A 15,524-nucleotide genomic window follows, 5' to 3' on the forward strand; every position below is an offset into this window, starting at 1 on the left:
AACCACACATACGGTTTCTCACACTTTCACTCTCGATCACAGAAAGAGAAGATAGGAAGTGATGCGAGGCGTTTTGCATGAACGTTCTAAGAACAAACAGAACAGAGCGGTTGTGAACTATAAAGTTTAAAATGGCCGACAAGCAAAAAGAGCGTCAGTTACAGAAAAATCAACATTAAACTGAATTAAATTCTGATTTTTCTTTGCTAAACATCTGGACTTTCTAATGATGATTATTTGATATCTTTTACTTTACTCTAAGTATCACATGCTCGTCTATGAGTGGACAGAATATCACCAGATGAAAAGCTGATGTTCTGGAGATAAAAGGTTTTATCATTTTAAAGTGGCAGCAGTGTTATTTTCTCCTGGGTTAATATTCAGAGATGGTAAACATGTCTCCTTTATAGGAAGTTAGCTGGTGTACTGCGCCCTCTGCTGGCAGATTGTCTGATGAGCAACAAATTGGAGGAAGTCTGAATGCAACACACAAACAATATTTATAATTTCATTTATTACATTAAAAAAGGTGAATACAGGCAATATAAAAAGTTGATTTACAGCCGATTAGTCCGTGAAGGTTCAGTCCTTCCTTGTTTTGGGTTTGGGGGCTGAAAGAGACAGAAAGTAAAGAAAACTGTAAGAGGAAGGAAAACTCAGAACAGGTAAGAAAGTGGAAATGTTAGAACAGTTAAAGAAATGTTAATGTGAATCTATATAAAAACTCAACTCTGAAAAGAAAAGGGCCAAAAATTGTTTTTGTGAAAAACATTAAAATGTGAATAACGACTAAAAATAGATGATACAGACATGGCTGTGACTCAAAAACTACAGAGTAATATCAAATGCTTGGTACCGTTGGATTCAGACCGATTTAATTTCAACATGTGCTTTGATTTCATGTAAATATGACATCAAGAAAGTCAAAGGTATACTTAACTTATTTTGGTGATTTTTTTACGCTTTATTATTATTATAATTTTTTTTTTAAATCAACTTCATCTACTAGTTAAGGCATGATAAATATGTGAAATCCAAAATTTTTATTTTGTCATGTGTAGCCACGTCTTGGCATTTTCCTCAGCAAAGTTTGTGTCTCTACCTCTAACGGAAAATAATCTGGGGCTTTTCCTTAACTTACTAAATATAGTTGAAAGAAAGATTGAAGAGAAGACGACAGAAAAGATCTCAATTAGACAAAAAATATATAAAGTGGAGCAAAAATAAGATAAGGAGAGACGTGAAAAGAGAAAAAGAAGAAGAAGAAAGAAGAGATAGTTTCTGATCACCGTTTGGATTCTCCTGTTTGTAGAAAGTCTTCAGCATCTCGACAGCTTCTTCTGCTCTGTGACCTGAAACACACTGAACACAAGATACACAGTCATTTATACTATGAGGCCAAAAGTATGTGGACAGCCACATTTTACACCTAGTATGTGACAACTGATCATGTCTTTTAAAAAAAAAGCATGAGCATTAACCTGCCGCTGTAACAGATTTCCATCCAGATTTTTGACCCATGAACATCACCACAAAGGAACAGTGTAGCCTTTCCCATTGACAAAACACACACAAATAAAAGACAGAAGGTAGACAAACATAAAAAGACACCAACACAGACCTTGAACGTGCTCCCAGTCTGAGGTAAGTTTGCAGAGGAAACGTCCAGGACTGAACCGCAGCCTCCAAACCGCTCGTTCCTGCAGCCGTACACGACGACGGGGATGTCTGACAGCTGATGAAGGAATAACAGCTGCCAACACACGCAGACACATACATAATATACATACACACACACACACACACATAGACACACAGTAGTTGGTGCAGGATACTGAGCAGGCGCAGGGCTGCAGCACACATGATGCACGGCTCCACGGTAACGTACAGGGCTGTTCGCTCACACACGCTGCTCACGTCCAGGCTGCGGCCGCGACACCAGTCCAGGAGCTGGTCCAGGGCCACCATCTCAGCGTGACGAGTGGCCTTACACACACACACACACACACACACACACACACACACACACAGAAAAATACTATATGTAATGCATAGCTCAGGCGTCATGTTCTATTTCAGCTGGATAAACCTAATACCAAACTCCCTTTGAAAATTAACATTTTTTTTAGAGGTGAAGGTTTAGCTTTGGCAAACAATGTACTTTTAATATGCAGCACTGACTTTACCTGAAATGCAATATGCTATGCAATATGCTACATATGCCTGTTCCCAAATATTAAGTTACTGTGGTGGTTTGGAGACTATACATGTTTATATTTTTTATTGACATGACAAAAATCAAACCAAACAGACTGATTTCTGCATGAGGTGCAGTCAAGTTTTGTCCATGGAAATAGAAAAACATCTTGAGTTGTGTTCACACAGAGTCACCACGATCTCTTATTTTCCCTACATTTTTGGTCTCGTTGACTTCATTCCGTCCCTTGCCCACGACCTCATCGTTGTAGACCATCAGACATCCTACCGGCACCTCTCCGTTTTCCAGAGCATCTTTGGCCTGCAGCAAAACATAGACAAAAGGCCACAATACAACAAAATACACATTTAGACTCAGAAAAGATTAAACACAAAGATGTAACACTCATGGAGATTACAGTCATTGATTGCAGTAATTGTTTTTATGATCACTTAATCTGAAAATAATTTTTTATATTGATTGATTGATTGATTGATTATTTATTCTATAAAAGATTTAAGAAGCTTGATAAAGACATTTTTTGCAATTTATCTTTAATAATTGAATGTTTATTTATTTTCTGTTTTAAAAAAGATGGTTCCGGGATGTAATGTTTAGACTTAGGGAGAAATCAAGACAAAATCGTTAGTTATCACATCCTGGAGTTCTCCTGAGAAAACAATAGATGTCAGTTAAATGACTTATTCATTACAATCACTGACATTTATCTCTCACCATGTCAAAAGCGCTGTCCATCCACTTCTCAATCTCCTCATCACTCGGACAGAAACTTCCTGCCGAATCCGGTTCACCGCCTTCTTCTGTTCCCATGACAACTGTTACCACGTAACTCTACTTAACAAAAGTCATAATATTCTTATTCAATAAGTGTTTGTAGCTTATTTCTTCATTTTTTTGTCAAAATGTCATCCGCTGTAGTTCACACGCCGAGTACCTGCACTGATGGGGGAAGATAATAGTGGACGGACCAGTTCCAGACATGACTAATCGAACTGCCCGATGGCACCACGCATCTTCACGTTCATGCCGATGTTCTCGACGCGTCAAGTTGACTACACTTGACTGGATGTAAACCAGAAATCGAGTCATCCTGCGTACAAAATAAAAGCTTGATTTACTAAGGGTTTTTTAACCAGTGTGGCAGACATGCCTTCATGTTTTCGGGTTTGACAGACTTCATGAAGCATATTTTTTTGATCAGGTTTCTTGATCAGATATATCCAAGATATAGCCAAATTATGCAATAGAGTCTGTACAGTATGAGCTCACTGGTGCTGCCTTTGTCATTTGCCAGCAATTTTTGTCTCTTCTGTCATGAAAAATGACTGCATCAGAAGCTTTATTTACTAATAATATATATATTTTTACCAGTGTATGCATTTGATAGTGAAATCATTTTAAGCCTCAGCTCCAACTCAACTTTGACTCTTCTTTATTCAATCTCTCAGGACCTTTCTCTACATCTTGTACCACTGGCATTGAAAGACCAGAACATGCCAGCATTATACTACTTTGATTACATAACCAAATAACGAATATAAACTGATTTATTTAACAGTCTGTTTTCAGTTTGATATCCGCTGCTTCGCATTTTATTGTGAAATCTGTAACCGGAACTTGTGACAGCCAGCCTGCGCTTCCTGTCTTCACCGACATGCTTTGGTAGTTTTGACAGTTAGCATGGTAGCAGGGAGTTGCTAGCTAACCGAAAACTCCTCAAATAACATGTCCGTTAAACAGTCAGCACAAAGTTAAAAGTGCGGAGTGTTTGTTTGAGTTTTAGTTTCTGAACTTGTCACTGTCCGAGGATGTTTTCATCTGTCTGGAATTTTATTAAACGCCACAAAAGAAAATTTATCTTCACCGGAGCTGTAGTTGGAGGTAACGGGGTCCTGTTAGCTTCTTATAGCTAGCTAGCTAATAACTTTAGCAACATGCCTGACTGCACTAAAAATCGTGATTAAAAACGTATTTTCTTACTCACCGATATAACTTATGCTTTAAAATATATATTTCAAGAGCTTTTAAGAGGTTGAACAGTGTGTCTTTTCACTTCGGCATCTATATTTTCAACCAAGCAGCATTATTTCCAACATTGAAGTACAGTTCACCCTAGTACAAGCCAAGAAAACAACTGTGGTAAAGGTAGAGGACAAAAGTCAACTATTACTGAAATGAACGCCAAGTAGTGTGTTGGTTCTGTGTCGCCTTTAAAATGACTTGTAACGATCCAATGAGGATATCTGCTTGTATTTTACTTGACGCTATATAAATGAGCAAGACATTTAAATTGCCAGAAAATTGAATGAAGTTTGGCGAGAAGTTCCATGCGTGAGAAGAGCACTTATGGATGCTCAATGTTAGCATCTTAACTTGTCGCCAAGCCTTATCGCTTTCATTAAGAGGCCAGGATAATCCATGACAATTGGATTTAGCTAAATTGCTGACCTGTGAGTGTGTCAGATTGATCTCATTTGGCTATATTGAAACTATAGGTTGCGTAAGTGTGTTGTCTTGTCAAATACCTAATTAGTTTTCTAATAATTACTAATAGCTAACCAAGTAATGCCATCTTTAGTAGCATTTAAAATGGATGAATGTTCATGGTAATGTTAAATATGAATATATTTGTACTGAAAGAGTTTGCATGGGTTTCAAGGTAAACCTAAAAGAGAGAAAGAAACATTAGGTGTCCACTTGCCTTACATGAAAATGAAATTTAAATATCTAAAACTAAAAATATACACTGTTGGGAGCTCCTATTCCAAAATACACATTTGTGCTTTAACCAGGACACATTCCTGGTGACTCATGCAGCTCAGACTCATCTTAAAGAGTGATTGATGGTTGAGGTTATTTCCTGTGTGTGTGATACAAGTTAGTACTATTTCTTATTTATATGTGATCCCCAGGAGTGTACTTCCTGGGTAAATATGCCCAGAAGAAGATCAGGGACATTCAGGAGAAGGAGGCGACCGAGTACATTGCTCAGGCCAGACGACAGTTCCACTTTGAAAGCAACCAGAGGACCTGCAACATGACGGGTAATGACTTTAAACTGGTCCTTCTCAATAATAATTCTGAATTCTTCACAAATCCTTTTGAGTACTACTCATAATGTACTGTGCTGTACTGTGTGTGTGTGTGTGTGTGTGTGTGTGTGTGTGTGTGTTGCAGTGCTGTCCATGCTGCCTCCACTGAAAGAAGCCATCATCAATCAACTGAATTCAGAAAATCTAACTGCACTACTCAAGACCAAGTGAGTCAAAGTCTCTATGAGGGTTAGCTTCAATAGATGAAATCAAACATTTCCTTTTCCACTTGTACTCAAAATTTACATATTTCTATATGTTTAAGGCCAAGATAGTTTAGATTTTTTTTTTCTGTGTACATTATTTTATGAAAATCTGCTGGTTTGTCACCATTTCTAGATGATTTGTTGCTCTCAACCATCAAATTTAAGTATTAATTTACTGAAATAGAAAGTGTGCTGTGAAGTACAGCGTGATGTGCAGTCTTGATGATGTAAAACAAAACAATAAGTCCGCTTTTTCTTCTTTGACATCTTCTCACAGACCAGCCAATAAGCTCGAAATCTGGGAAGATTTAAAGATCATCAGTAAGTTCTTCATATCAGCAAACTGTGTAATATCACACATTTATAATAATTAATTAGTTACTCTGCTGCAGATAAACAAAAACTTTATTTTAAAATTATTCACTTGAGATTGGAGATCAAAGGTGTGTGAATCTTGTTGTCTCATTCAGGTTTCACCCGCACCATCGTGGGCGTGTACAGTACCTGCATGCTGGTGGTTCTACTGAGAGTCCAGCTGAACATCATAGGAGGATACCTGTACCTGGACAACTCTGTGGGCAAGAACACAATGGTGAGGAACGCCGCATTCATCTGCTTCTTTTGCTTAGAGAACCTGTTAGAACACAGTAGTAACTTTAATGCAGATCTGTGAGTTTGGCTGTTCACATTGGCGTAGATAGATATTTGAAGTCCAAGCTCAAGCCCAAAAAGAATAAACCAGAAAGATCAGCTGGAGATATTTTAGCATTATTTACTCATGTGGGTGTTATTTGTGTTTTTTTCTCTCAGACTCCTCTGGCTCCTCCAGATGTTCAACAGCAGTACCTTTCCAGTATCCAACATCTACTTGGAGATGGTAGGATGGACACACTTACACACAAACACACACCACAACATTTTTTTTTATTCAACACTGTTTAACCTCAGTCTGTCCGTCTCTCTCTCTGTCTTTCTCTCCAGGTTTGACAGAGTTGATGACACTAGTGAAGAAAGCAGTACAGAACTCCCTGGGAGGGTGAGTGTCCCTAATTAATAATTACTTATTACATTTTTTGTTAATCACATTGTCGTGTGCTCTATAAAATGCCAAGCAATTGTGAAAAATGCTCATCATGATTAACCAAATCCCAAAGTGATGTCTTGAAATTTTTTGTTTTGCAACCAACAGTCCAAAACCCAAAGACTAATTAACTAATTGTTGCAGCTGTAATTTGCATTGTTACATTTTCGGTATAAATTTTAGATTACAAAATGTTAAAAATGTGTAAAAATGTTCCCAGAGCCCCATGTAACACTTTCAAAACCACAATCAACAGTCTAAAACAACCAAGATAATCAGTTTACAATGAGATAAAATAGAGAAAAAAGACAAAATTGTCACACATTGAGGCTTGAAACAGAAAATGTTTTCATTTTTTATGACTAAGTGACTTAAAATGATAAATCAGTGTAGAAACTAGTTGCTGATAAACTCTCTGTTGGTTGCAGCATGTCTCTGAAGCAGAGTCTGTCTCTGCTGGAGGTGGAGCAGCAGCTGAGCTGGATCAGAGCGGAGGTGGAGGCCGGCTCTGAGCGGCCGCTGTCCTGGTACATGCTGGCTGACGACGAGAACGCACTCGCTGATCAGGTCACTACACACACACACAAACAGAGTGATACACAGAAGTATTCACAGAGCTGTGTATTGATACATCTTCTGTCCATCTTTGTCAGGCATGTGGGCTGACAGAACAGGATACTCTGACCATCAGACTGTTAAACGAGACCAGAGACATGTTGGACAGGTAAACACCACACCTTTGTGTGTTACTCATGTGTTTGTCCACCTGTAGATGTATGTGTTTCATGATTCTGACGTGTGTGTGTGTGTGTTTGTTTGTGACTTCAGTCCAGACTTCACCACGGTCCTGAACGCCTGTTTGAACAGAGGTTTCTCTCGTCTCCTTGACAACCTGGCCGAGTTTTTCCGGCCACCTCCCGGTGACTCCTCCCCGAGCTCTGCATCTGATAGGTCAGCTGACAGAAATGTTCTATTTTTTTCACAGATACATTTGGGTTTATCATGGGTTTTTTATGTGTGTGTTGTTGGTCACAAGAAACACTAATAGAAGAAGTTGATGCAGCTGAAATAAACATTAGGGCTACAACGAATGCTTTTTTTTATTGTATATTAATCTTTTGATTATTTTCTCAATTAATCGATCAGTTGTTTGGCCTATAAAATGTTTTTAAAAAAATGGTGAAACATATCAATCAGTGTTTCTCAAAGCCCAAGACAACGTCCTCAAATGTCTCATTTAGTCCAAAACCAGAAGATATTCATTTTACTGTCACTGAGAATTATTACTCAAACCAATGAATTGATAATCAGAATAGTTGACAACTGATTGATAAATTGTTGCCGCTCTATCCAACGTTACTATTTTCCTGCTACATCCAGTAGGATAAGTAAATTGTTTCCTGCTTAATTTTGAGGAATTACATCATTTTACTTTCAAACCTCTCAACCAGTTTTCCAGAAGTACAGCAGAGGCCTTTAATGTTTTTGTTTTGAAGTGATTTAAATGTCTGGTTATTCGCTCATTGCCGCAGAACAATTGTGTTTTTTTTTTTTTGTGACTGAAGTCCAGACACATATCTCCATGTCGACATTGACCTCAACATGACTCAGTTGTTTCTGTGTGTGTGTGTGTGTGTGTGTGTGTTTTCAGTCTGTCTGCAGTCAGCCTGCCGCTGGCGAAGATCATTCCCATCGTCAACGGTCAGATCAACACCATCTGCAGTGAGACTCCGAGCCACTTTGTTCAGGTGAAACCACACAAACATTGGAAAATAAAACCCAACAGGTCAGACTGTGCCTTGTTTGTTGTGTCGGGCTGCCCATATTGGCTCAATTAAAACAAAGTCCACATTCTGTTTGCTTAGTGGTAAACAGATCCCACGCTCTGATCAGATTCTAAGTGTAAATTATTATGTGCAGGTTGACAGTAATTAGGTATCAGTCTTTAATGTTTATTAAAGAGAGGACAAGAAACTCTTAATTTAAGTGTCTCAAAAACATCTGCACTCGTGGGCTCTTGGGTTTATAACCACTGACTGCTAAAGCTGGGTATCAAACCTTTTTTTATTTTTGTTATAGTGACCGAAATGTGTCGTAGCAGCGAGTGTCAGAAACTGTCAAGTACCAAAAGCTGCTGGCATCAGATGTCTGGTCGGATCGTGATCTTCTTTACTTATTCTTTGATTCGACAGTTCATATATTTTGTCACTTTTAGAGGGACAGTTTCTGAACGTCTGCTCGTGATTGAAAGTCACATCAGAGATTTTCCTCTTTTCTGAAACTATAAAAGTGATTTTGTTCTAAATTTTTCACTTTTTTCCCTGAGATTTGCACATTGATTTGATTGTGGGATGAAAAGTTCATATATGAGCTATAATAACCTGTTAGAAGTGTATAAGTTGTAGTTTGCCTGGTAATCCAGCAGAGGGCGCTCTAAACCTTGACCTATTGCATGTCATATGGACCCATCAGTTAACTTCTTTTCAAGACATGTCAGACAATTTTAAGTTTATTTTACACATTAAAGCACAGAACCAACAAAAGCAGAATCAGTGTCATCAGTCTTTCTCATCTCCGTCTCTGTCTCTAATTTTCCGTATCTCTTCCTCAGGACTTGCTGATGAACGACCAGGTCAAAGAGTTTGCGGCCAACGTCTACGAGACCTTCAGCACGCCACAGGAGCTGCAGAAATAACTGACATACGAGGAGAAGAAGGAGAATTCAGAGGAAGAAAAGACAGATGGAAAAAGAAGTGATACAAGCCCTGGACTGTTGATCCCTCCTTCCTTTTCTCCTCCAAATCCTGCAGACGTTTCACTCTGTGACAGTGCTGAGTGATGAGAAAACAGTCCACGATGAAGCAGCAGTGGGAGCATCTGTGAACAGCGCCACTGTGGATTACTGAACTGGTTGCTCTGGGTTTGTAGTCACATCAGAGCATGTGATTAACCCTGAGAGTAATGCATCTTGGGAATGGAGTCTTATTTAACCTGGTAGTGTGGTCTTATTTACCCTGAGGGACGATACACACTGGGGAAAAAGTGTGGTGGAGGATCGTTCGCGACTGTTCAGAGCTGATTTCCACTTTTTCACACAAGATGACACTGAAACATCGGCAGTTTACGTTGATCTCCCAGATTTTCCCCTTTTCCATCAGCAGTGGTGAGTGTTTTATGTCTTCTCACGTTTCCAGCTCTCTGCTCTGCACCCTCACTGTGTTTGGATATCAGAATGGTTTACAATGTGTACGGTTTTCTTTTTTCCGTTCTTTATTTTCACTACATAATCCAGGCTATAGAGGGAAGTGTGCAGGGTCGGACCGATGTGGGCTTATGCGTGAATGGAGGTGGGTTTTTTTGTGCTGATGAAATATTTTTAAATTGCATCTTTTTTGCATTTCTTTGTCCATTATCCAGTAATTACTTCATTTACCTGGAAAATCTATTGAAGCCTGACATATTTAAATCAGTTTGAAATGTATAAAAGGTGGAGGAGCCCAGGTGATTCTGGAGAAGGATTGTTGGTCGTTGAGAGTCATTCCCAGGTCATCTAATACTGAGGCTTTGAGTCGATGATGCACAGCATCAGAATTTTTAAAGCTCAGTAAATACGATTATAATTGAACGCAACTTCCTCCAGTTGTCCAGGACTAGGACTGCACAGTATATCGTTTCAGCATCAACGTCGCAATGTGCACATGCGCAACAGTTACGTCACAGGAAGTGCAACGTTAAGTGAGGCAGTCTTGGTTATTTTAAAATAAGAAATAATGGTAAAAATCACTGATTAACTCCAAATTAAATATGCAGTCAGATCACCGACTTATCAGGTGGATGACATTAAATGGTTTAAATTTAACTAACTTTTAACTAAAACACATTATTAACAAACTCACACCAGTCCAACTGCACTTCTGGGTAGTTGTACTTTTTCCATCCTCAAAACAGCCGTTCGTCTTTTAAAATAAAGCACACAGACGTAAAGATGTTCTGACAAACACTGAGTTGTCTTTCAGTCTGTGTTTCAGAGTGTTTACTTCAGTGTCTAAGAACCGACGCTGTACGTGTTGTTTAATTTCTGTCCAGCAGATGTCACTCTTCTTCATGGACTCTCTTGCCCCTATAAGAAGGGCTTCATTCCAATTCAAGCTAAATTACATTGACTACATTTTCAATCTGTGTTTCAGTCCGTGACAATAATATTAGGTAACTAAACATCCAAAGAGGTCATTTTGTAGGAATGAGCAGCTTTATTATCACTGTTCTCACACGTGGCAGGTCATGTTGTTTTGGAATGATGATGATGATTGTGTTTCCCCTCATTTCTTTATGTTTTACACTTTTGTTTTCACTAAATTTGTATGTAAGTGACTTCTGGAAAAGCTTCTGTGTGGAAATTAGAAGACAGATATCCAAGAGGCCAAGAAATCTGAGAGAGCTCTATCCCACCCTGTCTGATTAGATATGTGAATCATGTGTGTGCCAGCCAGACGAGATCTGGTAAACAACTAAACTAAACCAAAAGATATTTAGTTTACTGTCACAGAAGAACCAGAAAATATTCACATTTAACAAGCTGGAATCAGAGCATTTTGTTGGCCATTCATTTATCAGCTGACAACTAATTAATTTATCGATTTATTGTTGCAGCTCAAATGGAAAGGCGATTTTTTTTTTTTTTTTTAATTCATCTACCTGACATGAACTCAAGCATAACAAAATAGTAAACACCATTAATAAATGGTAAAATTCTTGTTAATGAACCTTAAGTTAATAATTATTTCACTGTTAACAATGAAAAGCTTTATAAACCATTTATTGAGTAAAGCTGCACCTGATGACTTTAATACTTTGTAAATGCGTAAAGGTGCTAACTGCTGCTAACTGTAGCTGCTGTTTGCTAGTTAGCTCGATTAGTCGTGCATCCAGTGGTCTAGACTGGGAGCTCGGAGCACAGGGGAGTGTTGGTGTTAACGTCGCTAGCAAAGGAATGTTGAACTGGAACAAGTTGTTGCTAGCTGGTTAGCATGCTAACTTCAGTAGACATCTCTGCAACTCAAAACAGATGTCATAACGTTAAAACTGTTATTTCTTCACATTCTGTTGATATTTTTTGTTAAGTTTTGCACATGCAATAAATAATTTATAAAGCATTCCATCATTAACTAAAGTTTAATTAACTATTAATTTACCATTTATTAATGATTATTACTATAAAGTGTTACCTAATATTATGAATGAAGTTTTTTCTCAGTCCTGTTATAGTTGATGAATTCAGTTCAGTTCTGCTGTTTAAAAGGAAAAAACTCTCAGTTCCTAAAATCATCTAATTGGCCTTACAAGCCCAGTGATAAATTGGTAAAGTAAAGCAAAGCTGTTGAAGTCTTGAGGCTTGAACTATAAAACAAAAATGCTTCTGAAGCTTTAGTGGCTGCTGGGATTTACCCGAAAGCAGCTTGTGGAGAGGAAACGTGAGTCTGTCTTTTCTAGTGTCAGATTCATTTTCCTTCTCAGGAGATGAGTAAACATCAGGTGACAGTTCAGATAACTTCCTGATTCCTGGATCACATTAACAGTCAGGTGAGAATGTAAATCTGTGTATGTAATCAGTGATGTTATGCCTTTTGAAGCAAAACATCCTGAATGACAGCTGAAATGTATGTTTGTAGAAATCTATTGAAGAGATAATAAACGTCAAATGTGATTTCATACTCATTGTTCAGCTTGTGTTCCTTTTTAAATGTCTAAACTACAAATTGTGAAAAGGTTTCCTTGGATTCAATTACCCAAGAGCTAACAGGACATGGTTGCGTCAACAGGGGGCGCCCTCCTGCAGCAGGAAACAGTTTCATCATGAGATAAGAGCCAGCATGTTGGGGAAAAAAAACTGCTGTTGGCAAATCCTCCACCGTGCAGTTACAACTGTGACTCATAATTCAACAGAGGATGATGTCACCTCTTAATTAATGATTAATGAATTTAGGAAAATCTGTTCCATAATTGAGACGCGGCATGTCAAATCAAAGTCAACCTGTGTATGGAATTCTAAAGATAAATGTTTGTTTACATTCCAGTTTCGAGAAAGGAGATAAAATGAGCACAAGCAGGACGAAAGCAGATCTTTTATTCTATTGGATCATGTGACAGACCTCCTGAATGTGCTGTGAAAAAAGGCAGCACGTGTACTCTTGTCTTTTATTATTCATTCTGAGTTCTTTACAGACTGTGACAATGGACATGAAGGATGGGAAATCCCTTTACTTATAACTTAACACTGCACTCTTTGTCGTGTGAACTGGTCATTATTTAGCCAGATAAAACTGATTATACAACTGTGGACAGAGTTCAAGTTTCACGGCGGGCTAGTTAACGTAGGACTTGACGTAAACAAGCTGGACAAAAGAAGCTCCTGAACATCTTCTTCCACCCATGTGACCTGGTTATCTGCTTAATCAGTGTGGCTCATTAGTTTTTTCTTTCAAAGCTGTTTTTGAGGCATATTGATGTCATAAAAACTTCATGTGGCATAGCAAGTTTATCTGTGTAGCACAGTACAGACACAAGGCAACTCAAAGTGCTCTACAGGGGCGTGAAATTACCCTAAAAGACATTAAAAACAAGAAGGAAGACATCAAGAAACAAAACAAAAAGTTAAAAATAGAAAAATAAGCTAAAATAGACTAGGTTTAATAAAGACAAGACAATAAAAAGTTGCAGTGCAGCTCAGGATATTGATCAAAGCCTTCACATTGCTTCAATAAAAGGCAGCGGCGAACAAAAATGTCTCCAGCCTTGATTTGAAAGAGGTGACAGTTGGAGTGGACCTGAAGTTTTCTGGGAGATTGTTCCAGATATATAGTTCATAACAACTGATGCTGCTTCTCCATGTTTAGTTTTGACTCTCAGGACCGAAACCTGATGACCTCAGAGGTCTGGATGCTTCATAACAAAGCAGCAGGTGGAGAAAAACCCTGTCCCAGTTCCCAGAACTTAGCCCAGGAACTACTTCTCAAGGAACTAAAAGCTTCCTTCAGCCCTTTGTTGTTTGCCAAGCTGAAACAAATTAGTCCGCTGACAATTAATATACAACAAAAAAAATGACAGAATTATTCAGCTCTGCAAGTCCCATCCCCCAACGGTCATGTACTTTGGAAGGCATTGGCCCTGGGTAAGGACTTTTTGTGGGAGTAAAATAAGGCTCTCGTAACTTAATTTAGATCCTGGTCCCTGCAGTGGAAACACACTGAGTTCCTTCTAGTCCTGAGGGAAAGTCCCTTCATCAGTTACACATGTACTAAAAGTGTTGGACTGAGGGCCAGCTGGGGACTTGGGAGGACAGGAGGAAAACCCTTAGAGGCTACTTCCTCATGCACAATGAAAAATTACAGAGTAAAACCACATCTCTCAAGATTTCTTAAAAACAAAATATTTCTTTTTCAATCTTGTTTCCAGATTAACCACACAGGCCTAATGCAGAAAATACTATGTATCAGAGGTGTAGATATACAAGCCCATCATGTAAGTTACAACAAACTAGAACACAAACTATGATATACGGTTTGTCGTCAGTTTCTAAGCTCATACAGTCAAATACAACAGCAATTCAACTAAATCTGTTCAAGAAGGTTATAAATCAACTTTTTTTGAGAGGTGCATCACAGAACATAAGCACCTGACAGTGGTGCTTCAGTCAGGTTGATAAACAGGAGTGAAGATAAATCCACTTTTTAATCCCAAAAGTTTAAAAGTAATTTCCTCCCATCGGGAGGATCAGAGCAGAATCTGGTGTGACTCCGGGTGTTTATTCCTCCAGAAGGTCTGGCTCTGCCCCAGACTCTCTCCTCCAGTAAAGTTAATTTATAAAAAAAGAAATACAAATAAAAAACGTCCTCATCAGTTTAAGTTTAAGAATTTGGAATAGGTTTAGAAGAGGTTTGGGCTTCAGGTAAGTGAAGAGAAGAATTCATGAGACACGTCACACTTAAGCATTATTCGGTCATATTAACTAATCCGTTCAGACTCTTCACTCAGGTATCATAAAACTTGTTCCTTGTTATTTGGCATCTTGTCGACTTTCTTGCTGATTCACATGTAAATGTTTGACTTTCCAGGTTGACGGCTGATTACAGACCGTCTCGTAAGGGAGGAGGAAGTGTTTCAGTCTGGGCTTCAGCTCATCTGAAGGACACATCTTTACTGGATCATAGTCATAAGAAGATTACGATCATATTTCAGCTTTTGTCTCGGTCTAAATCAATTAATTGTGACAAAAAATGAAATTGTTTTCCCTGCGGTCAATTCTCCTTCTATCTTAATCTGGGTTTAAAACTCTACAGTTTAGTATATACACTCACTTGGGATCAGAAAAGATCTGCAATTTTCACAATCAAATTTAATGTTCATGTGCTGAATGTTCGCCACAAATAAAAAAAACTTGTTTTTCTTTCAGTGAAAATATCCCACAGGTTTTCCCTGTGAATTCCAAATGTAATTTTATAAAGTTTATGTCTTGTGTGTGTGTGTGTGTGTGTATGTGTGATTGGGCACATAACGACATTCATTTTCTTCCTGGTCGTGTGTGACTCAAGAGATGACTTCATCTCCTCCGTTAACCCTCTCTGACATTTTTCCTTATAAGGAGGACACACACTGATCTTTTATTGTTGCTTAAATGGTTAAAAGAATGAAACATGACATCACACTGAACTGAGCTGCTGCCGTCTGTTGTCCAAGGTTTATTTTTAACTAGTTTCTTAGAATCTTCACATATTGAGAGCTGCAATGTTTACGTTCATTAACAGGTTTACTCATTAAGAAGTGTTCCTACGCTTGATTCTCCTCAGACAAAAAAAAAACCTCTCTCATGTGATGAAAGTCTCTTGTGACAAACGCTGAGAAACATTCTATTATTTACTTAAATACAGTCA

General features: G+C 38.3%; 2 protein-coding genes across 2 annotated transcripts; one reads left to right on the plus strand and one right to left on the minus strand.

Moving 5' to 3' along the window:
* Positions 1–494: 494 nt before the first annotated feature.
* Positions 495–4,278, minus strand: adat2 (adenosine deaminase tRNA specific 2). Its single transcript, XM_073492646.1, has 7 exons — positions 4,203–4,278; positions 2,933–3,308; positions 2,414–2,518; positions 1,836–1,986; positions 1,622–1,728; positions 1,290–1,362; positions 495–611 (listed from the first exon to the last, which is right to left on the minus strand). Exons 2-7 carry the CDS (start codon positions 3,026–3,028, stop codon positions 583–585), a joined length of 561 nt encoding a protein of 186 aa, XP_073348747.1. The 5' UTR covers positions 3,029–3,308; positions 4,203–4,278; the 3' UTR covers positions 495–582.
* pex3 (peroxisomal biogenesis factor 3) lies at positions 3,890–12,308 on the plus strand. Its single transcript, XM_073492645.1, has 12 exons — positions 3,890–4,099; positions 5,131–5,262; positions 5,396–5,477; positions 5,794–5,837; positions 5,987–6,108; positions 6,327–6,393; positions 6,498–6,552; positions 7,026–7,164; positions 7,251–7,321; positions 7,426–7,548; positions 8,249–8,345; positions 9,209–12,308. Exons 1-12 carry the CDS (start codon positions 4,027–4,029, stop codon positions 9,290–9,292), a joined length of 1,089 nt encoding a protein of 362 aa, XP_073348746.1. The 5' UTR covers positions 3,890–4,026; the 3' UTR covers positions 9,293–12,308.
* Positions 12,309–15,524: the final 3,216 nt, after the last annotated feature.

This window comes from Pagrus major, chromosome 22, assembly GCF_040436345.1.
Source record: "Pagrus major chromosome 22, Pma_NU_1.0".
NCBI classification, from domain to species: Eukaryota; Metazoa; Chordata; class Actinopteri; order Spariformes; family Sparidae; genus Pagrus; species Pagrus major.